This window comes from Styela clava, chromosome 9 (assembly GCF_964204865.1).
Source record: "Styela clava chromosome 9, kaStyClav1.hap1.2, whole genome shotgun sequence".
In the NCBI taxonomy this organism is placed as follows: Eukaryota; Metazoa; Chordata; class Ascidiacea; order Stolidobranchia; family Styelidae; genus Styela; species Styela clava.
The window spans coordinates 6,078,717-6,103,713 of NC_135258.1; the positions used below are offsets into that span (position 1 = coordinate 6,078,717).

At 33.1% G+C, this 24,997-nt stretch overlaps 1 protein-coding gene across 1 annotated transcript; it reads right to left on the minus strand.

The window, feature by feature from the left end:
• Positions 1-2,104: 2,104 nt before the first annotated feature.
• LOC120338694 (uncharacterized) lies at positions 2,105-24,109 on the minus strand. Its single transcript, XM_078115930.1, has 6 exons — positions 23,995-24,109; positions 23,390-23,454; positions 22,253-22,334; positions 19,007-19,098; positions 4,031-4,151; positions 2,105-3,754 (listed from the first exon to the last, which is right to left on the minus strand). The coding sequence occupies exons 1-5, from the start codon at positions 24,027-24,029 to the stop codon at positions 4,060-4,062; spliced, it is 366 nt and encodes a 121-aa protein (XP_077972056.1). The 5' UTR covers positions 24,030-24,109; the 3' UTR covers positions 2,105-3,754; positions 4,031-4,059.
• Between the last annotated feature and the right edge of the window lie 888 nt (positions 24,110-24,997).

Consider the following 24,997-nt stretch of genomic DNA (forward strand, 5'->3'; position numbering starts at 1 on the left):
TTCGGCTTTTAAAAGAAGTCTTCGTATCTCCATCTTGAAAGTTCTGCTTTTGAAAAGTCTCTTCGTATCTTCAATCTTAATCGTTCTGTTGCTGAAAAGTGTCTTCTTATCTTCAACCTTTATAGTTCCGTCTCTGAAATCTTCTCCGCATCTTGAATATTTATAGTTCTGCGTCTGAAAAGCTATTAAAACTTTCTAGGCCTAATTTACGGCCTTTAGTTCTGCATCTCCAAGATGTCTTCTTGTCTTCAATGTTTAATTCTCCTTCTGAAAAGTGTCTTCGTAACTTGAATCTTCATAGTTCGGCTTTTAAAAGAAGTCTTCGTATCTTTATCTTGAAAGTTCTGCTTTTGAAAAGTCTCTTCGTATCTTCAATCTTAATCGTTCTGTTTCTGAAAAGTGTCTTCTTATCTTCAACCTTTATAGTTCCGTCTCTGCAATCTTCTCCGCATCTTGAATCTTTATAGTTCTGATTCTGAAAAGCTAATAAAAATTTAGAATTAACTAGGCCTATTTTACAACCTTCAGTTCTGCATCTCCAAGATGTATTCTTGTCTTCAATGTTTAATTCTCGTTCTGAAAAGTGTCTTCGTAACTTGAATCTTCATAGTTCGGCTTTTAAAAGAAGTCTTTGTATCTTCATCTTGGAAGTTTTGCTTTTGAAAAGTCTCTTCGTATCTTCAATCTTAATCGTTCTGTTTCTTAAAAGTGTCTTCGTATCTTCAACCTTTATAGTTCTATCTTTGGAATCTCCTCTTGAATCTTGAATCTTCATAGTCTGCGTCTGAAAAGCTAATAAAACTTTAAAATTAACTAGGCCTAATTTACCACCTTCAGTTCTGCATCTCCAAGATGTCTTCTTGTCTTCAATGTTTAATTCTCTTTCTGAAAAGTGTCTTCGTAACTTGAATCTTCATAGTTCAGCTTTTAAAAGAAGTCTTCGTATCTCCATCTTGAAAGTGTTGCTTTTGAAAAGTCTCTTCGTATCTTCAATCTTAATCGTTCTGTTTCTTAAAAGTGTCTTCGTATCTTCAACCTTTATAGTTCTGTCTTTGAAATCTTCTCCGCATCTTGAATCTTTATAGTTCTGCGTCTGAAAAGCTAATAAAACTTTAAAATTAACTAGGCCTAAATCACCACCATCAGTTCTGCATCTCCAAGATGTCTTCTTGTCTTCAATGTTTAATCCTCCTTCTGAAAAGTGTCTCCGTAATTTGAATCTTCATAGTTCGGATTTAGAAAAAAAGGCTTCGTATCTTCATCTTGAAAGTTCTGCTTTTGAAAAGTCTCTTCGTATCTTCAATCTTAATCGTTCTGTTTCTGAAAAGTGTCTTCTTATCTTCAACCTTTATAGTTCCGTCTCTGAAATCTTCTCCGCATCTTGAATCTTTATAGTTCTGCGTCTGGAAAGCTAATAAAACTTAATTACCTAGGCCTAATTTACAACCTTCAGTTCTGCATCTCCAGGGTGTATTCTGGTCTTCAATGTTCAATTCTCCTTCTGAAAAGTGTCTTCGTAACTTGAATCTTCATAATTCGGCTTTTGAAAGAAGTTTTCGTATATTCATCTTAAAAGTTATGCCTCTGAAAAGCGTTTTCGTTTCTTCATTCTTGATAGTTCTGCTTTTGTAAAGTGCCTTTGAAAAGAACCTCTAGAGTTCTGCTCCTGAAATCTTCTCCGCATCTTGAGTCTTTTCAGTTCTGCGTCTAAAAATCTAATATAACATTGAAATAACCTAGGCCTAATCATCCACCTTCAATTCTGCATCTCCAAGGTGTCTTCGTGTTTTCAATGTTCAGTTTTCCTTCTGAAAAGTGTCTTTGTAACTTAAATCTTCATAATTCTGCTTCTAAAAGAATTCTTTCGTATATTCATCTTAAAAGGCCTGTCTCTGAAAAGTGTCTCCACATCTTGAAATTTTTCAGTTCTGCGTCTAAAAAGCTAATATACCATCAAAATTAACTAGGCCTCATTTACAACAGTCAGTTCAGCATCTCCAAGGTGTCTTCTTGTCTTCATGTTCACTCTCTTTCTGAAAAGTGTCTTCGTATCTTGAATCTTCATAATTCTGTTTCTGAAGGAGGTCTTCGTATCTTCTCTTGGAAGTTTTGCTTTTTAAAAGTATCTTCATATCCTCAATCTTTATAGTTTCGCCTCTGGAAAATCTTTTTCAATCTCTATAGTTCTATGTCTGAAATGCTAATAATACGATTAATATCAACTAGGCCTAATTTTTTAAACTGAAACTCCGCAAATTGCAGAAATGAGTTCAGATTCATTTATAACAAAAACAAAAACAAATAAAAAAGCCATGGCCAGCCCTGTTAAAATTGTCCTACACTTGTTGCTCCCACGATAACTTCGTTTCCTGTTGAAAATATCTCAAAGAAATTGCATGGAAAAAAGGATTATGACAGAACGGAAAGTTAAAAAAAAAAAAAATTAAAAAAAAGCATGTTACATGAAATAATTCATTCCTAAATATAATATATCAATCATAAACATAAAACAGTGTACATAATTGTAGTAATATGATTGTGTTCAGAAATTTGTTCACGAAAATCAAATTGAATATAAATAGTTATGCAATGTTGGAAGTAGGCTGGAACTGCCATCACATATGGGTTGTCAAGCACCCTGCATATTTGTTTATTGGGACACGTAAAAAGAATTGTCATTCAATTTCTGAATAAAAAAGAAGGCAACGACATTCAATTGTAAGGTCACGTTTAGTATCATTGATTTGAAAATCAAAATGAAATATACCTCCTATCTGACCATCCTATTACCGGATTTTATAATTATTTTTATATCAGTATTGACAAAACCGAAATCGCCTAATCATGATTGCAATGCTGTGTTTTCCCCTCCCTCCCAGGGTCCACCACCAATTCCCAGAACCCCCAACCCCCTCCCAACCCATGTATATGTAAGTGTATTTTTTATATGTATTTGAAGAAGTTGACGTTGAAGATGAAAAGACATAACCATGCCGGCCTGGTTTGTCATAAGATTTCTCACGTTGAATAGGCAGTGTTGATAAGAAGATATGAAGTAATAAAAAGATTTGTGTTATAGTGTCATTGACAATCATGGATAGACTATCTGGTTTGTGCCACACACTGGTCAAAAAATTAATTTGTTAGAATCTTCAATTTAACACACAAGTGATATATATATTAAAATAATATATATATAACATATTTTGTATACCAATTCGTCAGAACAGCATTGATATAATTTAGATATAAAAAAAATATTGATGCCGTTGCCTTCACGCCAAATCATTACACTGTTACAATTATTTGTTTAAAACTAGAATGGAGGATGGAAAAAATTAATGCAAATATAAGCAATAATGTGTTGTGATAAAAATTCCGCTACATAATTTGATGATATTCCTAAATGCAATATAGTTCAATGATAACATATTTCATATTCATCTTGCTATGACATCAAATATGGGAATTGTATTGTAATGTCAATGAATCTGTTTGCAATTACTAAAATCACATGAACAGTTGATTTTTGAAGGGTCGACCCATGTTGGAGCTAGCTTTTTAATATAATTCTTTTGAATGTCATTAAACAGTCTCTTTTTTTATATTAAAGTCGTTGTTGTTTGTGAGCCAATCTTAGTTTTCTTTAATAGAACTCACATTCATATTTGAATACTGAGTGTATTTACAACTTTTATTTTCTCTCTGTGAACAGCAAATGTCATCAAGATTTCATCTCCATAAGTGAGGAAACCTGAAAAAGATATACAAATAATCATGACACCGAATTTATGGCATTCTCTTTTCCATTTTTGCAATAGGAGAAATTGTAGTAGTATAATGAATAACCAATTATAAGCAAAAGATAGCCTATCAATGTGATTTGATCTTTGATCTCATTTGTGTCTTAATATAAATATGTTTAACTTGCATCGTTCAAATATTCCCAAATGTTTCTTAGTAGCAAATTTTATTTTAATATATCAATTCTATATGCCTCTGAAAGATTCAAAAGATATTCATTACCCACTTGATACTTTGGATAGGTTTCAACCTCACTCATTGATGCAATACCAGACACATGGCATTGTCGTATTTTTTAATGCAATGATAAATTGCCCTGCCAACTTTCCTGCTGTGTTTCCAGAAAGCTGAAAATAAATGTAGTATGTGATATGACGTAGTTTAAGCCAATCGCTTCCAGTTTTGATTTGCGATAAATATAATTGTGCTAACTATGTCACTATAAGTTTTGAGGTTATATTTCATAAAAATGCTGTTCCACGGCGGTACAGAAAGGCGAAGCTTACAGCAAACATGCAAAAACATCTGAAATAGTATCTTTTAGTTAACCTCAGATTCAATTTTACGATATCAATTTTGCTACTTGCTCGTAACAGCCTAAACTGCCTAAAATAATATTAGCAACGACTAGTTGACAACATATTTGGAATCGTTTCCTGAAGTATACAAATTTTCAAATCCATTCACATTTTGTGATGTCAATTAATAAAGAACAATTATCTATTACATATTTAGTGTTAAAATAAAATATTAGTTATTTTTGCAATATTTTAAGAAGCTCAGGTAAATCAATTATAATTTTTCTTGCATAGAATTATGACTAACGATATAGTAAAAGAACGTAAAATGTGTCACAGCAGAATGATGGTGAAGAATTCGAACATTTGCGGAGGAGATGTATATAAGGTTTTTCTTTTTTTCACTGTACGCTACTTTGAAAAATGAAAATTAAATTTATTTTTCATTCAAATATATAATACAGTTTTGAGATTCTATTTGCTAGTTTATTATAAAACTATAAGATACGTAAAACATATTTTATTCCTGCACTAGTTGACAACAGTAACAGTAAAGTATGAACACGCGAAATGACAGCATAAAATGACAATGAAGAACTGGAACATTTGCTAGCTGAAGTTACTCCAATTTATCACGTTTTCATATTGCACATACGTTGGGAATTGGAGAAAAATATTTTTATATTCTTTTCTAATAAAGTTTTAAAATAATATTTATATGCGTGAAATAATTAAACTATAATGTTTCACATTAATAAGGGCCTTCCAGACGTATGTGTACCAATATGAAGGTAACTAATTTTGTTCGCCTAATGTACATCAAGTTGTGTTAACAGAAAACCTATAAGAAAGGGATATATTCACTTGGCTAACACAAACACTCTCCAAACTTGTAATAGATAAAAAAAAAATAGGGAAAATCGAAATAAAATTATGGGCTAACCCTAACTTGGTACACATACTACGGGAGTACCGATGAGATTATACCGGTTAAATATTACTAAATGAAACATTACACGGCATGCAATTACAATGAAGACTAAACTGGAAACATTTGCGAAATAGCGGAGGTTTCCAACTTTCCTCAAATCTTCGATTATTTATTGAATGCTTTTCAAATCGTAAGCTATTAAATTTTAGAATAAAATTTCAGTATATTAATTTTGCTAATTTTTCATAATGGCGTGAAATACCTAATCTAAAGTGTTAATTACCCTATTTTTGAAAATCCTGGCTACGCGCCTGATCTCTCCTTCATAGTTTTGTGTTAAAATTTTAGATAATATTTTCGTAATAGTTTAAAAAACTTATAAATAAATTACGTTTTTTCTTGTTTTGATTCGTTTACAACTTTAAAAAGTTTTTAACAGTGTTTCATATTGTTCTGTTTTTTATTGTACGCTACTTCAAAATTAAAAAAGATGTAAATTTAAATCCACTTTTATTTAAATTTACAATACAATTTTGATATATTATTTTTGCTAGTTTCTTAAAAAATTGTAAAATAACTACAATATATTTATTTAGTGCAATATTTGGTGACAACGGTAAAGTATGACACGAAATGACAATATAAAATGAGCATGAAGAATTAGAACATACAAAATACAACTTCTCAATGATTCGATTATTCTTTTCAAAAAAAGAAATAAAAAGAATTTTTTCGTGCATTGATAGGTTTTAAAGTATCAACATTTGACATCGTTTTTAAAAATAAATGCCAATACTGACTTCGAACATTTGCAAAAAATGGATTTTGCAACTTTCCAGCCTTTTCGAATTTTCCGAGTTTTCGATGTACGCTGCTTCAGAATGTGAAAAAATAATTTGTTAGTGATTTTTCAAAAATCTATACAAATACCTTTAATTCAATTTTGGGATAAAATTTCAAGATAAATATTTTTCCTGAATTCTAATAAAAGCATGAGCTAACTAGAATATACGTTTCAACACATTTTATACAGCATACAACTTTAATGAAGGCTTTGATTAATATTTAACAAATCCATTATAAGTGTTTCCAAACTTTTCTACACGTAGGTATAGGCGACATTAAAAAGAAACGAGGACTGACAGAAGAATTTTAAACTATTAAATTAATTTCCACCAGTAATAAATAATTCGAAACTAACGCATAAAAGTAAAATAGAAAACCACGCGTGAGGTCTTTTCTTATTAAACGCCTTTTGGTTTGGTTAAATTTGATTGCGTGAATCTCTTCGAAATTACCAAAGAAGACACTAGAACAGCTAAGTCAAAGGTAGTTTTGTTATTTTAGACATTTGGTTTACGGATTAAAGGGTTCTTCTCATTTAACAATTTTTTAACGAAACGGATATACCCACCAAAAAACCTTATGAAAAACGAAAAGCGTATTTTCTAGGTGTATCAAATATTAACGTTCTTGTCTAAATTTTGCACGCTTCCTGGCTTGCCTATTTATTACGTTTTATCGGGACGTTAGGACGTTAGGAGAGATAATTTTGTTTATTTCCTTAATTTGTTGAAGCTCTCTACGCTTTTTTGACTAATGACACGTTACCAGTCATTTTTCGTTTTGCTTGCACATTCATGTTACATTAAAAAATATATAATTTTCATGGAGACTATCATACGGCACTGCTTCAATTTATCAGTCTCTGAAATAGATGTTTGAATTAACGTTTTCACAACAATAAATATTCACATTATTGAGGTAACGTCATAAGTCAAAATTTTGAGAATGAGCTTCTGATTCAACTTCCTCATCTCTATTTCCTACGAAAATGCAACTACTTATTAAAATAAATACCTTTTCGTGATATAGGTCAAAAAGCAATCATCTCACTGAAATTCATGTAAAATATAAGATAATATTTTCGCGATCTTGAAAAAAAACGATATAAACTGATTATAATTTTTTGTGATTTATAAATAGCAAACGGTAGTAAAGCATAAGAACGTGGAATTTCGCAACAGAATGACAGAACATTTGCGAAGGAGATGAATTTGAAAACTTTACATACTCATATTTTTTTTGCATCGCTATCATAAAAATTAAAAAAAATAAATCTATAACTTTTTTATCCAAATTTATAATACAATTTTGCTATAATATTTTTGTGATTTATTCTAATTTGATACAATTTTCCGATTATTTTTGCTATTTTCTTAGAAAATTGTAAAACAGCTACAATATATATAATTCTTAATGCATTGCTAGTTTTCTCAGCTTTCCAGCTTTTTTAAATATTTCATTGTTTTGAAATGTGATAAAAAAATATTTCTTTTTCAAAAATTCATTTAATTTTAGTAAAACATTTTGAGATAATATATTTTCCTAAATTCTAATAAATCGTGAGCTAACTAGAATATATGTTTGAGTACATGAAATGACCTAATTTTTTTAATTGATTAGTTGACGAATTCATATATAAAGTATTAAGATTTGAATTTGTTTTTAGCATACAATACCAATATAGACTTTGAACATTTGCAGAAAATATAGTTTTTTTTATCGAGTTTTCGTTGTGTGCTGTTTCAATATTTCAAGAACCTAATGTGAACAAATAACCATTTTTTTCTAATTTCTTACAATTGTTTAGCATAGAATAACAATACAGATTTGAGACATTTTTAAAAAAGCTAGATTTCAAAACTTCTCTGATATTTCAAATTTTTTTTGTCACTGCTTCAAATGTCCAAAATGTATCATTTACATACTATTTAAAATTTTACAGAAAATTATTTACATTTTCAAGTTAATCTCTATTAGTCAAAATTTTAAAAATGTGATTAAAATTCCTCTTTCTTATCTTTGTATGCAACAGATGCATTTCAAAATATTTCACGTTTCGTGATAGGAATCCAAAAACAATTATCATTTAGATAATTTTATGATAAATTATTAGATATTACTGTAAGCTTTTGAAAAACTTAATTTAAACTGATCATAGTTTACTTACATAGATAAATAGCAAACAAAGAAGATCCAATTCAAGAGTCCTGCTGCACACAACACAAATGTATTTCAGTAACTTTTCGTCCAACCAAAGACAGAGACTTGTTTAAGGAAGTCTTACTTTGGTTGGACGAAACGTTACAGAAATTAAATTTGTGTTAATGTGCAGCAAGACTCTTTAATTGGATAGAATAGTCATGTTTATTCCTACTACAGCATCCTTGCAGTATTCGTATACTAGGATAAAGAAATATAGGAGGATAGGGAGTTAGGTAAAATGTCTCACAGCAGAATGGCAGTAAAGATTTTGAACATTTTCAAATGGGCTGAAGTTCCAAAACTTGATAGTTTCTCAAATTTCACTATTCTTTATTGTACGCTACATCAAGTTGGAAAAATACAATGTCAATGAAGGCTTGTATTACTATTCCACAAATCCATTACATTAGTGTTTCCAAACCTTTCTACTCCGCGGACAAACAACATCAAATAAAATAACCTCGAAGACCGGAAACAGAACATTGAAATATTAAATTATTTAAACTCAGTAATAAATATTTTGAAACTAACGCAAAGTAATAAAAATAATAGTAATCGTAAAATACGACACTATAGATCAGTGTTTCCAGACATTTAATTGCCCGTGGCCACCTTCCGGGGCATTTTTGCACTCGTGGCCCCCATGTTTATCATTTCAAAAAACTGAACGTGTTGGATTGTATTATATTTTTTCCCCGTTTTATGGAATGCAAAAACAAAACAAAGGCAAAGCTTTTTAGTATACAATCAATATGGGCACACGAAGTTAAAATATAAAAAAAAGAATGCAGAAGAGTTTGAACATTTGTAAAATACAACTTTTCTCAAATGATTCGATTATTCATATTACGCTTATTCAAAAATAAAAAAAATATACCTATGGCTGTTATATAATATCCTAATATAAATTTTGCTGATTGTTCATAGCAGCGTCGAATGAACTAATTTTCTTGCATTGATTGGTTTTAGGTTTTAAAGTACCAACATTCAACATTCGTTTTTAAAATAGAATGCCAATACAGACTTCAAAAATTTTGAGTAAGAAAAGATATTGCAACTTTCCGGTTTTTACTTTTAAACATTCCGAGTTTCCGTTGTACGCTGCCTCAAAATGTGAAAAAAATTTGTTTAATTTTTTGAAAAAATCATAAATACCTTCAACTCAATTTTAGGATAAAATTTCAAGATAATATTTTGTCCTTAATTTTTAATAAAGCCAAGAGATAACTAGAATAAATGTTTCAACACATAAAATCTTATACAGCATACAATGTTAATAAATTGATTACTATTTAACAAATCCATTACATGTGTTTTCATACTTTTCTACCTAAAAAACGAGCACCGGCAACATAATTTTGAAATATTAAATTAATTTATCTCATTGATGAATAATTCGAAACTAACGCAAAATAATAAGAAAAAATGCAGAGTTATCAACATATAGAGCGCCTTTTTGGTCAATCAACTTTTGTTATTTAAGATTTTGGTTTACCGAATGTAAATGGTCTAATTCTCCTGGCGGAAAAGATGCCCAATAGAAAATGACAAAATGATTGGTCTCTATTAACAATATCGGGGTCTTACATCTTTCCACAAATAAATTGGTCATTCAAAAACGAAATTTGTAGAATCCTAAGTTCATCAAATAGGAAATTGACAGGCGGGGAGCTAACGTATTTATTACGGTTTTCTGGGGCATTGGAAGGGATCATTTTATTTATTTCTTAAATTTATTGAAGCACTCTGCGCTTTTTTTTGAATAATGACACGTTTCCACATTTTCCAACTACCATTACCAACCATTAATATTTTTCATAGACATTCCATCTTTACTGCTTTACTTTATACACAATCATATAGCATTACCCGACTATTGTACAATACTGCTTGAATCTAATAAGAAAATAAAGTATTAGTTATCAGTCTTTGTTCGTATTTAAATGACAATTCATGAACTCAAATCCGGATCAAGCATTTCAAGTTATCTAATTTGACTAAACATTTCCGATATAAATTTATCTGTGAATCTCAAATCAACGGTAGAATGAATTCTTAATAATTACAGGGTATCCCAAAATAAATGAAACCCGTTAATTCAATTACAAATTTTGCAGGTATCATTTATTTTGGGACACACTGTGCTACTATATTTGCCGTACATTACAGTCTATGTAGTATACAGTATATTCGCGGCACGTCACTTGATAAATTTGAAAAATACATTTATTTTAATGTATGATACAATTGACATAGTTTCTTACAGCATAGTGAAATCTATTTTTATTCTCGCATTAGTTAATGAAATGCTTCACAACATAAAAAGAATATTTCCATATTGCATGTTCTTCAAAAATTGAAAAAAAATAATTCATTCATAAGCTATTAAATTCTAAATAAAGCTAGAGTAAACTAAAATATATTATGAATACATGAATCCTATTACGGCATACTATTTAACAAATACATTAAATCAGATTTAACAAACTCTTCTACCCCGAAGACCGGAAACAGAATATGAAAACATTAAATTAATTTATCCCAGTAACAAAGAATTATAAACATACATTAAGTCTCGTGCAGAGCGCCTTTTTTACCTAAATTTGATTGCACGGATCTCTTCGAAATTATAAAATAGAACATCTATGAGTCAATCAACTTTTGTTATTTTAGATCTTGGTTTACGAATGAAACTGTTCTACTGATTAAATAAATTCTTCTCACGTACAGAGTCCCTTAAAAATGACGAGCGTATTTCTGATAGTAACCTAATTCATGATTGGTCTCCCTAAGAACAATATCAAGGTCTTTAATTCTTTCTACAAATAAATTGACAACCCTGAAATAAAATTTGTAAAATTATAGGTTCATCAAACATCACCTTTCATTGGACTCGCTCAAAATTCAGAGGAGTACGAATCAGTGTCCCCTTTCAGAGGCTGCGCACAGGCATAGATTTACTGCGCACAGACGTATTTCGATGTAATGTAACAATTTGCTCGGTTGGCGGGTTGAAAAAGTTTGTTGTTGGCCCACTTATTACCCGGTTAGAACGCTAAAATTTCTTCATTGGTTTTTGCACAAATATTATTCATTTCCAAAAAAGTGCGCACACACCAAAATTTCTGCGCACACATACTACAAAAAATTAGAGGGAACATTGGTACGAATGTTGTATTCTTCCAGGCCTGTCTATTTATTACCCTTTACACATGTATTTCGGTATTATTATACGATACTGCTTGAATTACATTTTTCAAAAAATAAATTATAAGTTATCAATCTCTGTTCGTATTTAAATGAAATATCGAATTTTCGATTTTGTAGTTTTTTGACACCTTTTTGAGATTCAACAGAACACTTTGACGACAAATTAGAACCTTGATATTTTGATGATAATTAATACCATACTCAAGCGATTTAACGACCAAAAACGAATAAAGCAACATGGCATTAGTCTTTTTGGGCTACTAAGTGGTACGATGGCAGAGAAATAACTGAGTAGCAAAAATTGTCGCAAATCGGTAAAAAACTGCGGTCGGCGTACCTGCATTACTCCCAGTGTTCTTCAACCGGGTATACTGTATACCTAAGTGTATACCAGACCATAAGTAGGGTATACAACTGATAAAGGGTATACGAAGGGTATACAGCTGATAAAGGGTATACGAAGGGTGTACTGTCTAAATCAAGAATTCTGAGCTCTAATATAATAAATTGTTCAATTAGAGACAACAATGCAAACGCGGCGCACATGAAATAGAAAATGTGTTTCACGTAATAGACCGACTTGAGCACATTGTTACATCACAAATTATATAGATAACAATGGCACGTGCCTGGGTTGATGATTTCTGCTGCCATGCTCGTCGCTTGATATACGTTTACGACTTGCGGACAGTATCCCACTGGATTTCAGTATCGCCAGTTGCAATGTCTTTGTTGAAATACTTTGAAAATACTGAATACTTGAAATACTGAAGAAACCGAATCTGTCTCAGCCTCATCGTCTTCAGATAGCTTTCCTTCTGCGAAGCGCCAGAAAACAACACTGAAGAGACGAAAATGGAATGATGATTACATAAATCTCGGATTTTGTCGCCCAAAAGGCGAAGAGGAAAATTGTTATTCATCTGCCCAGTGTCTTTTTTGTTCGACCATTTATGGCAATGTGAATGTTGTTCGATCGAAGCTATTGAATCACCTTATAAAACAACATCCAGAACATCAAAACAAATCTGCGAAGTTTTTTTCAATTACATCTGGCTGCGCAGAAAAAACAGAGCAATGCGTTCTATACTCAAATTAGACACCAATCAACTCAGAACATTAACCTATTGTTGGCATCATTGAAGATGTCACATCACACGATGAAAGTTAAACGCCCGTACACAGAACTTGAACGTGTAGTGCTACCTTGTTTAGAAATTGTGGCTGACTTGATTCATGGTGGAACAAAAGCAGTTGACAAGGTCAAAAAAATTGCTGTTTCTGACACTACTGTATGGCGACGATGTGCCGTTATATCCGCAGATTTAAAAGAACAACTAATTCAGAAGTTACTAGAAGCCTCCTCCTTTGGCATTCAGTTGGATGAAAGCACTGATATAAGCAGTGAATCTCAGCTCATGGTGTTCTGTAGATTTCCGGACATAAAATCTAACAGGATAGTTGAACATTATCTATTTTGTCAACCAGTTGGAGAAAAGGCAACTGCAATTTTCAATAAAATAAACGAGTTCTTTGAAGAAGAAGGGTTAGATTGGTCAAAGTGCAAATCGGTTACAACAGATGGAGCAGCAGCTATGCGAGGCTCACAGAAAGGTTTCATCGAGAGAATTAAGCGAAAGTCTCCAGAATGCATAGGAATTCATTGTATTCTCCACCGCGAGGCATTAGTAACAAAGAAACTTGAACTGAATGCAGGTGACGCTAGTGGTAAAGAAAATGAATTACACGATGTTCTACGGGAGGTCGTATATTTTGTGAATACGATTAAGAAAAGTTCAAAACAAACGAGACTTTTCTCGAAACTATGCGAGGAAACAGCCGCCACTTCCAAAAAACTTCTTTTACATTCAGAAGTACGGTGGCTGTCCCGAGGAAAAGTTCTTTCTCGTGTGTTTGAACTTCGAGAACAATTAGGGGCGTATTACACTGAACGAGGAGACCAAAAAGCCAACAGGTTTCGTAATATATATTGGATTGCAAAATTAGCGTACATGGCGTCGATTTTTGATCGTTTGAATCAAGTGAACGTCAGTCTTCAAGGGAAGGGAGGTGATATATTTCGATCGACTAGCAAAATCAATGCTCTGAAGATGAAAATTCAACTCTGGAAAAATAATGCTTCTTCGGGAAACTTCATTGACTTTCCCCTGTTAAGTCAATATTTGAAAGAGTCTGGGTGGGAGTTTGAGGACGTTTCAACGATAAATACCATGGTTACCCTCATTGTTGGTCATTTAAACTTACTTGGTGATAAATTGGCTTTGTACTTTCCTGAAGATAATGACAGACGTTTAGAAGAAAACTCGTGGGTAATGCAGCCATTTACTAGTGAACCAACAGAAGACGAAGAATTGTTGGAACTCCGGGAGGATTTAAATCAAAAAATTTCATTTCGCGAAATGTATTACTCAGAGTTTTGGGTTTCTCTTTTTGAATTTCCCCGAGTACAAAAATCTGGCGGAAAAAGCCATCGCTCTCCTGGTGCAGATGCCTACGACTTATTTGTGTGAAGAAGGGTTTTCCAGTCTTGTTGAAATCAAGTCAAAAAAGCGAAACTCAATACTTGATATTGATTCACTAATGCGGGGAGCAATCGAAAAAGAACTAAAACCCCGTTATGAACGAATTGCCGAAACTATGCAAAAACAAAGAAGCCACTGAAACTAAATTAACATTGTCTTTACTACGTTTTTTACACATTTGGGTGTTAAATTAATTGCGTCTGTCAGTAAAAACTAAAAAAAGCATTTATAATGACTCGCCCCGCCACTTTGATTTTAGTTTTTATACAATCTGTTCCTAACATTTATTGCTCATTTTAGCTTTAAATAAACATTGGTAATTGTAAGGTATACAAAGTTCTCGTAAAATTGTAAAAGGTATACCACGAAAAAAAAGGTTGAAGAACACTGATATAGAATATCAGTAGCCCCACTCAACGATACAAAAAATTGGAACATAATTCTTGTTTCTAACAGTTATTAACATTGATGAGATAGATACTAAGACTGGGGCGGATATATATAGACTAGAGTATAGGGGATCTACAGCCATATTGATACACTATGTTGTATGTTTTATATGATATCGTTAAAATTTATTTCAGTTCGAAACACGAATGACATGGTTAACTAGTACCATGAGGTGTACGACGATGGGAGGTCAACGATAGCCACTTAGTTGAATTAACTTATGAGCATGAACGACATAGTGGAGTTGTTACCAGGGGCTATAGACGATGGGGCATTTAAGTCAGTTGCACTGGTACGCTTTGTCGGATTCACTTACATAGTATAGTACTCTGCGCGATCTACCATTTGTGGTAAAAATCACCTCGCTCATCAGATTAAACAAAAAATGCTAAGGAAGAATAATGAAGATTATGGTATCAACGAATAGGGGAAATGATGCAGATATAAACTAAAACTATATAGACTTGTTAGTATCGAAAATCTTGGACACCAATTCTCAAAGTTTGCTATATAGTCCAGGGAGGGGGAAAAACACAAAGAAGCACACATGTAAGCCAATTTAAATAATACCTACAATAGTGCAGGTATATGTAGTCATTTAATTTCTTAAATTCCAAATATTACCCATAAGATGTCAGTCAGTTTTCAAATTGCACAAATTAAAAAAATTACAATATCAATGAACTGTCAATAAGTTTGTTTTTAATACTCTGGAATATATGACTATTTACTGCCGGTCGAGACACCTTTTACGAGAATCAATGGATATCTGGATCAAAATAAAAAGATAATATACGGAAATATCGGTCTACATTTAGCCGATACAGAAACAAATACCAATACCGAAAAAATTGGCTGATGTTGCCGATACCAATACTCGATACATTGGTACATCTCAAACCAGAATCCTGTTTCTACACTCAGTTTCTACACTCATGGGTGGGGACGAAAATGGCTTAGAATTAAGAATGCAACAAATACCAGGAACATGATAACTCCGAGCTGAAAATAAGTTAAACATCCATATTTTAATGATTTTGGATCAGATTGAAAACCAGAATATATCGGAAATATTGGTTTTAATCTAGATTATACCGATATATATTGACGATAGATACACCTTTAGAATATATCGCTCTATGAACCGAATATAACGCCTGTGAATACTAATGGGATGGTTACGGTGGGAAGGGGGGTATGTACAAGGGGGTATATAAAAACTGCGGTTATATATAACTTACGGTTATACACCTGGAAAATTGGACGTATATGAGTTACATAGTAAAGTTATTATAAATTTATTCTCATTTTAGTCCAAAGCACAAATGACATCAGGACTATGGGAGATTTACGGTTATGCCATATTAACACACTTCATTTGATCCAATCTTGTATATAAAATCGTTATTGGAAATTAAGTGTGATTCTAGTTTCGAACGCTTCTGAAAATAAACGGCATTGTTAACCGATTATAATCTGGGGTACAGACTATGGGATATTGCGGTAACAATTGCAGGCTTTGTTGGATTCAATTACCTAGTAAGGTACTACGAGTGATCTACCATTTGTGGTTACGACGAATCGATATATTTTATGTACACGACGCCTTACGGCCTGGCAATCATAGCTGGTGTCATTTGAATTCATGCTTTTAAAGAACTTCATTCTTTTTTAATTACTAAGTGTGTTGGTAATTTATTACATTATATATATAGATAATTACACATAACAACATAACATATCAGTACCCGCACTCTACGACAGAGAAATGTGGAATAGAATGCTAGTTTCCAACGCTTATACACATTAATGGGATGGTTAAGTGGACTGCTAACATGGGTGTATATTGATTTGGTTAGATCTTATTAATTAGAGTTTGGAACACACATGGCATGGTTAACTAGTACTAGAAAAAGTACGACTATGAGAGAGTTGCGGTAACGTTTAACATTTATACGCTTTGTCGGATTTACTCATATACATCGGTGTCTACCATTTGTGGTAAAGAAACGGGTTTCACACATTAGATTAAACAAAAATGCTCTGCAGAATAATAAGGACTATGCTATCAATAAAAAAAGAAATACAGTGCATGATTACAAGATCGGGTATATTTCTTGATCAAATTGCTGCCAATAGGGCATTATTTAATCATAGCTACTGTTTTTGACTCCATACTTTTCAAGAACTAAGTATGTATTTGCCCTGTTCTCACAGCACGAAGTAAGTACTTCTAGTGTTGGTGTGGCACAACTATTTTTACATGTGGTATTCCTAACCCCCACCTGACTGAGCCATTCAAAAAATGACATGTTTGAATATTACCAGAAGGTGTAGGACTACGTGAGATTTACTGTTATACGGCATTAATGCACTTGGTTAGACACACTTATAAAACATTGTTGCCGTATTGCCCCGTTATGAGAGAAGAATTTACTACTGTGCAAATTGAAAATTCTGTAAATACAATTGTGAATTTCAGAGTGACCATTTATGCTATAATAGTGGTTGTGGTATTGTTCTGTAGTCAAATAACACAAAAAAACGTTGAAATAAAAATTAATTAATCATAAATAATTATTTACCCTCTACTAGACACGATATATCTCAAGATGGAGGTTGTTTATTGGAAATTTTCGAAATTTTTTCGTATAGATAAAATACTATTAGAGAAGTGTGTTTTAAAGATATATTGCTGACTAGGACTATACCACACGCTTATAAAAAGATATGAGAGAAGCTTTAGGGCTTAATGGTTGAAGAAATTTTTTTTTTCAAATTTCCCATGCAAAATGGCCTCAAAGAGGCGGCTGGATGAGTAGCTGAATATATTTTGCTTTTTATTATAACTAGAGAGATATGCTCAAATATCTGGACACAAAGTTCATAACGATTTTCCCGAAAATCATACGGTATTTCGTGTCCCATAGGAAATACAAATGGATGCTGTCTCATCCCAACCCATGGGACGATTCCTCCATGGACAATCCCGATTATATGGTACTCTATCTAGCGTCTAGTCCGATCTACATTGGGCTCATTAGATTAACCGAATTGTCCCTAACAGGGCATGGTCATTGAACATACATTGAGGAAAATTTTACTATTCGTGGTAGTCGTAAAGTGACTCCTGCGATTCCCTATTTCGGTGAAGCATCCCTTTATTATGGGGGTCTTCGATATTTTAAAACGAAAACGACTACAAGAAAAGGTGATTTATGGCCCCAAATATTACATATATTACTTATTTAGAAAGATGTGTTAGTGTATTATATTGTACCTTATGCAATCTGCAAGTGGAACATTTACATTTTCATTTTTTCGGTTTTTGCACATTTTGACAAGGTTCTAAAGTTTTTGACGGTTTTTCAATAATTTTGTACGTCTCTCCATTTTTATCTAAAAATGTAAAGCAATTTGAAAAAACTACTACACTAGTAAATTTAGTCATTCAATTTCTTAAATCAGGGGTCTCAAACTCAATTTACCTGAGGGCCACTGGAGGCAGAGCAATTTTGTAGCAATTTGACACCTATTTGAGATTCAACCAAACACTTTGAAGCTCGCAATTGGATTTACAAGTAACAGGACCAAAAACGAATAAAGCAACGTGAAATTAGTCGTTTTGGCCACTAAGTGGTTACGCTGGCAGACAAAAAATGAGCAACATTTAACGCAGATCTGTAGACAACTGTGCGGTCCGACGTCGGTAGGCGGATCAGCGTCTGGAAATCACTATATTACACAAATTTTTGAAATTACATTATATATAAATATGTCTACTCTCCATCATTTAAATATACACAACCTTTCCTGAGTTAAATATGATATACTAATTTTTTAGAGCTCCACAGAAGTATGTGTACCAATATGGAGATAACTAATTTTGTTCGCCTACTTTACATCAAGTTGTGTGAAGGGATTGTAATCTACAAGTAGGGGTATATTAACTAGGCTCCTTGGAACTCGTAATGGAACTAAATTCAGAATAAAATAAGGGCCTAGCCGCCTAACCCCAACCTGGTACACATACTACGGGAGTACCAATATTTTTATATCTCCTTAGATTTAAATAAAAAAATTCACATTACACATTTGTCACTTTACAAACGAGATAAGTTTAATAACCTCACTGTAAACTTACATAAAGATAACTGTCACTGATAATCCTGTTTCGGTTCGTTTTTGAATACGTCGCAAATTCGACCAGAAGTAACAAACATTACTCATTTACAATAATTCTGACTAAAGAATTATTTATTACTGTGTCATATTTCACTTTTATTTCGCAAATGTGCGGAAATTTCAAATATTACTTATCAGATGTCAGTCTCAGATTTCAAATTGCACAAATTGCAAATATTACCACATTAATGACCTACCCAAAAGAAACTCTGGAATATAGTTACTGCCGGTCATTAATGTGTGACATATTCACATCCTCAACGAGAGAGAATCAATGGATATCGAAAAGTTAAATTGAATTTCAAAATATTATTTACTTGAACTTTTCATTGATCTCGTTTGCTTTTTCGTATCTTCAATCTTCATCTTTTTGTGCGATGAGAAGTTGACGAAACTTCCAAGCAGTGTTCTGAAAAACAGGCATGAAGTAGTGTAAGCTAATTATATCTAACCGGATTTTCAGGCTAATAAGACCATCATCTGTACCCGTATTTGGCATCTACTTTCTGAGGTTGCCTTATTGGGTGGCTAAACCTATTTACTTTCCTCATTTATTATCATTTTCAAGAACTAAGCGAGTTTTTAATTTACTCGATCATATATAGGTATGAACGCATAAAAACGAATTAAAAAAATTTGGCAGCAAAGATAGCCCAATTAGTTGAGCTAGTTTGGCTGAGAAATAGGTAAAAACAGGTCAGAATTTTGTTCCCGTTTCTTATCAAGGGGGTGGAGACGACAATGGCCCTGAGTCAATGAGGCAAATACCGCGAACAGGTTACCTCGAGCAACAAAGATTATCAATATTAGCATTCTAACTTATTTTTCAAATGATTCTGGATCAAGATGAAAAAGTAAATATATCAGAAATATCGGTCTACATCCAGCCGATACAGATACAAATACCAATATCAAAAAATTGGCCGATATAGATAACCGGTAACGATACATTGGTACATCTCTAGTCAGAATCCTGTTTCTACACTCTCAGAATTGAGGGCAATAAATACCACGAACATGAAACCTCCAAGCAAAAAAAATCAATATTAGTATTCTAGCTTATATTTCGAATGATTCTGGATCAGAATAAAAAGCTAAATATATCAGAAATAAGGGTCTCTACATTTGGTTCATATTGGTATTGATTTCGGCGCTTCAGGAGTATGTGTACCAATATGAAGGTAACTAATTTTGTTCGCCAATTTTACAACGAGTTGAGTAAAGGGATTGATTACTATGGGCAGGTGGTGCATTCATTACTATGGGCAGGTGGTGCATTCATTTGACTAACACAGACAGTATCCGAAAATCGGATTAAAATTATGGCCCAACCTGGTACACATACTACGGGATTACCTATATATATTGGGATATCCGATACCGATACATCTCCAGAATATGAATATAACGCTTATGAATATCAATGGGATGGTTACCTAGACTGCTAGCCTGGGTTGAAGAGAGGGGGAGGGGGTATCTACAGACTATGTGGGATTTACAGTTATATTGATACACTTAAAAAATTGGATGATTATAATTTGTATAGTAACGTTATTATATTTTTAATTTTATTCTAGTTCGGAACACAAATGAAAAAGGATGTCGGTCTATGGAAGATTTCCGGTTATGCAGTACACACTTGGTTGGATCCACTTATGAATGTAATATCGTTATTGAAATTTCAGTCGGATTCTAGTTTGGAACATTTGTGAACATAAACGGTATGGATAACTAATTATTACTAGGAGGTTACATTTTACGGATACATTGATAAGCTTTGTCGGATTTGAATATATTTGCATTTTTGTACCGGTATATCTACGAGTGATCTACCATTTGCGGTTACGACGAACCGATATATTTATGTACACGACGCCTTACGGTCTGGCAATCATAGCTAGTGTTATTTGAATTCATGCTTTTGAAGAACTTCATTCTATTTCAATTACCAAGTGTGTAAGTAATTTATTACATTATATATAATTACACATAACAACATAACATATCAGTACCCGTACTCTACGACACAGAAATGGGGGAATATAATTCTAGCTTCTAACGCTTATACACATTAATGGGATGGTTAAGTGGTGCTACCAAGGGTGTATTATACAGACTGTAGGGGATTATCGGCTATACTGATTTGGTTAGATCCGATTTATAGCATTGTTATAAGTTAATAATTTAAGTTTGGAACACGCATGGCATGGCTAACTAGTACTAGAAAATGTACGACTATGAGAAAGTTGCGGTAACAACGTTTAAATTTTATACGCTTTGTCGGATTTACTCGTATAATATGATACTCCGCGTCATCTACCATTTGTGGTAAAAACGGGTTTCCCACATTAGATTAAACAAAAAATCCTATGCAAAACAATTAGGAATATGCTGTCAATGAAGAAAGAAATCCTTCCAGCAGGGCATTTTTTATCATAGCTACTGTTATTTAACCTAATTCCCTTCAAGAACTAAGTATTATTTGATTTATTCCATCGTATATAAATATATAAACATAAGAACATAAATAACATCGGTACCCGCATTGTTCGACACAAAAATTTTTAATATAATTCTAGTGTTCAACAAAATATTGATGGGTTGTTTAATAGAACTTACGACGACCATAGGGGGTTTGCGGCTATATGTATACACACTCTACGTTGTATCTAATGAATATAAGATCGTTTTTAACACGAGTGGCATGGTTAAATATTACCAGAGGGTGTACGACTACGGGAGATTTACTGTTATACGACATTAATATACTTGGCGAGACCCACTTATAAAACATCGGTATTGAAAATCTAGTATGCTAGTCCATTCATGAACACTTATAAATATGAACGACATGGTCAACGGATGATTATGGGGGATTTACAGTAACATTTATACGTTTTGTCTGATTCATCTACCGGTATACAATAGTGCACTCTGACTGATCTACAATTTGTGGCGAAACTCACTTTAGTCATTGGATTAACGACGGATTGCTCCTACCAAGGAATTGTCATTGGACATAAATCAATAGGGCGCTCCAGAAGTATGTGTACCAATATTGAGGTAACTAATTTTGTTCGCCTATTTTACATTAGGTTGTGTGGCTGTAGAATAACTCAAACCTATGGGAAAGGGTATATTCACTTGGCTAACACAGACAGTCCCCGAACTCGTAATAGAACTAAAATGAGGAAAAATCTGAATAAAATTAAGGCCCAACTCTAACCTGGTACACATATTTCGCGAGTACCGAATATTGTACTACTTTAGGCAACCACAACGCGACTCCTACAATTATCTATTTTGATAAAACATCCTTTTATTACAGTGGTTACCAAACTTTTTGATATCAATACCCATGAATTGAATCCGAAAAGCTCAATTACCCATTTTTGTAAGAAAAAAATTTTCAGCAACAATAGGTTAACATAATATATACTTTATCACACGAGTCTTTGATACTTTAAAACGGAAAACGTCGACTACATAAAAAAGTAATTTATGACACCAAAAATTACATATATTATTTGTTTAGAGGGATGTGTTAGTGTATTATATAGTACCTTATTATGTCATCTGCAGGTGAAAGGTTTCCAGACGTTTTTACCGTCTTTTCACTGATTTTGCACGTCTCTCTATTCCAACCTAAAAATATAAGGCAATTTGAAAAAACTACTTCACTAGTAAATTTAGCCATTCAGTTTCCTAAATCAGGGACCACTGGAGGCAGAGTATGGGTGGGTCTGAGCGGCATCAGGTTTTCTTCACAATGAAAGCTTAGTTTTTAAAAAAATTCAAATTCCCTCCAATTTCTTTATTTATTTGAACACAAAACAAGATGAAAACATAAATAAACAAATTAGGACTAAATAAAATAATAACTGATATTGTTGATAAAAGATATTGTGACGTCAAACATTCCAGAACCTACAAAATATATTGAACATATTAATCATGCGAAATGAGCTAAATGACTTGCGGCCACTCTAATATTAAACCTTCATGCTATGGCGGGGGCCACAAACTATCATCCTGCTGGCCGCAATCGGTCCCCAGGCCGCAAGTTTGAAACTAAATTAATATTTTAACATGTAATTTTTTAATTGCACAATTTACAATTACTAAAATATCAAAGTACACAATAATTTCTTTCACAACTGTTTCGTGAAATATATGACTAAATCTTCCCGGGTCACTAATGTGCAGAAATGTCACATTTGTTTACGGAAATCATGAATATTAAAAATTCAACTGCAGAAGTACGACTTAACCGGAATACCGGTAGGTGCTCGCCACTAATACAGTCTAATAATACTGTAATAATTAATTCAGAAGATCCCGTGTGCTGCAAAGTCACACAAATAGGTTCGAAGTTCACGATGCAAACAAAGAGACTTTATTAAAATAGTGTAAAATCCACGCTTAAAGCAGATAAAATAAGTGCGACAAAATACAAAGCTTACTTTTAGGACAGCAAAGCAGAAAGAGGCTGACACTGCTAATCCGCAGCACAGTTCACATATGTAGTGGTGGTTGGAGTCGAGTAACTGAATCTAACTATTGGGCGAATTAGGGCTCAGACTCCACACACCAATGCATACGCAATAGCTAGACACTAAATATAAATAAAATACAAAACAATAAAAAATAGGACAATTCCAGTCCCGCCACACAACTTAAATCTAAATATTATTGTTTACCTGTATTGTAGATTTTTCTCAATTTCGTCAGTGTCTTCGTTACTCCATTTTTCATAGTTCTGAATCTGAAAAGCAAAGATATTAATATTAGGCTTTCGCATAACACTATAATTCGTGCCTGAAAATACTGAATCTATCAGAAATCGATGAAATATAACGAAATTAAAAGAAATATCATGGCAAGTCTAAATATTTAAGGTTTGTATTATATACTTATATTCTAAAGGTATGCATCAGATTTATATGGAGGGGGCGTGTTAATTTTGATGGCGTAGAGCAAGGTTTCCCAAACTGGGGGTCCGTGATGATTGCACAGAGGGTCCACAACGACCATACAAATAAATCATAATCTTATCAAATTGCCGCTATCCCGTCTGTATGCATGAATGGAACTTTTGGTGAAGTTAAATTTGTATTCGATTCAAAAAGCTAGATGAGTCTGCGATTTCAACCCGTAAGACATATAAATCACAAAACAATAACTTATTTCTGTGATCCGGTAAGTTTTACGTAGTAAGTTACAAATTCCAATTCTCTGACTATCGAAAAAGGAAAATAGTATAACATCAATAAAAACCCAAAGTTAGCAAGTGCAAATTTCTCACCTGAATATTGCTTCGAAGGTAACAAGAAAATCCATTGATCATCCTACGACAAAATTCATCCGCATCCCATAATGTACTGTCGCGACTGAAGCGTTCGCTTGTGGCTTCCCGCGCGAAATATTTGACGAAACACCAAATAATTATTTGTAATCAAATGTTTTTTGATTACTCCGATTGCTCTAGGTTAACCCTTTATCGCCACGAGCCCATCACGCGTCATAAGAAAACTTAGTGGATGGCAGTCGATTTTAGCTTACAGTAAATTATCCGTCGAACCAAAAAGTTAAAAGGTAAATACCACAACAGCCTTAATCTACGGTCTATGTGAAGTATCTAAAATTGACTTGTCAAGAAAAGCCCTGACCGGTGACAACAACTGATAATGTCTAGATTTAGCGTCAATCTCTTTCATACTATCGGAAATTATACCCATTCTGACTGCTTAGTTGACAAACTTTGCTTATGTTATATTAGTAGAGCAGCAATGCATTGGCTAAGATAAAGCCTATAAATACTCCTAATCGCTTCGTAAAGAACGACCATGATACTTGACCGTACGAGATACCCCTAATGATAACCCTACGACATCTCGGCGGTTTAAAATCGTCGTCGCCGACAGTATCTACGAATATAAAATCTATTTCAAGACAGCTTAAATATCAGCCTGTATCCTTGTTTCTAGGGAAAACATAATCTTTTATCATACATTTTGTGTTCAGTATAAGGATATACAGATACTTATTTGGATGTTCGACGCAGCTATGAAATCAAGCGTACACTAACTAACCTCAGGCGCGGCGAGTGGCGCATACCACTAAGCGTTAGCAAAACGCACCTCAGTTCACACGCCATGGGATCGTAGGTTCAAAACCCACCTGGGATAGAGAATGTGCGAGTAGATCGTTGGACTCTTCACCGCCATAAGTGACGGTTACAGTTTCCCTCCAGATGCATTGTTTTTAAGAGAAAAATATGCACCTTACACTCATTAAATTTCAGCACG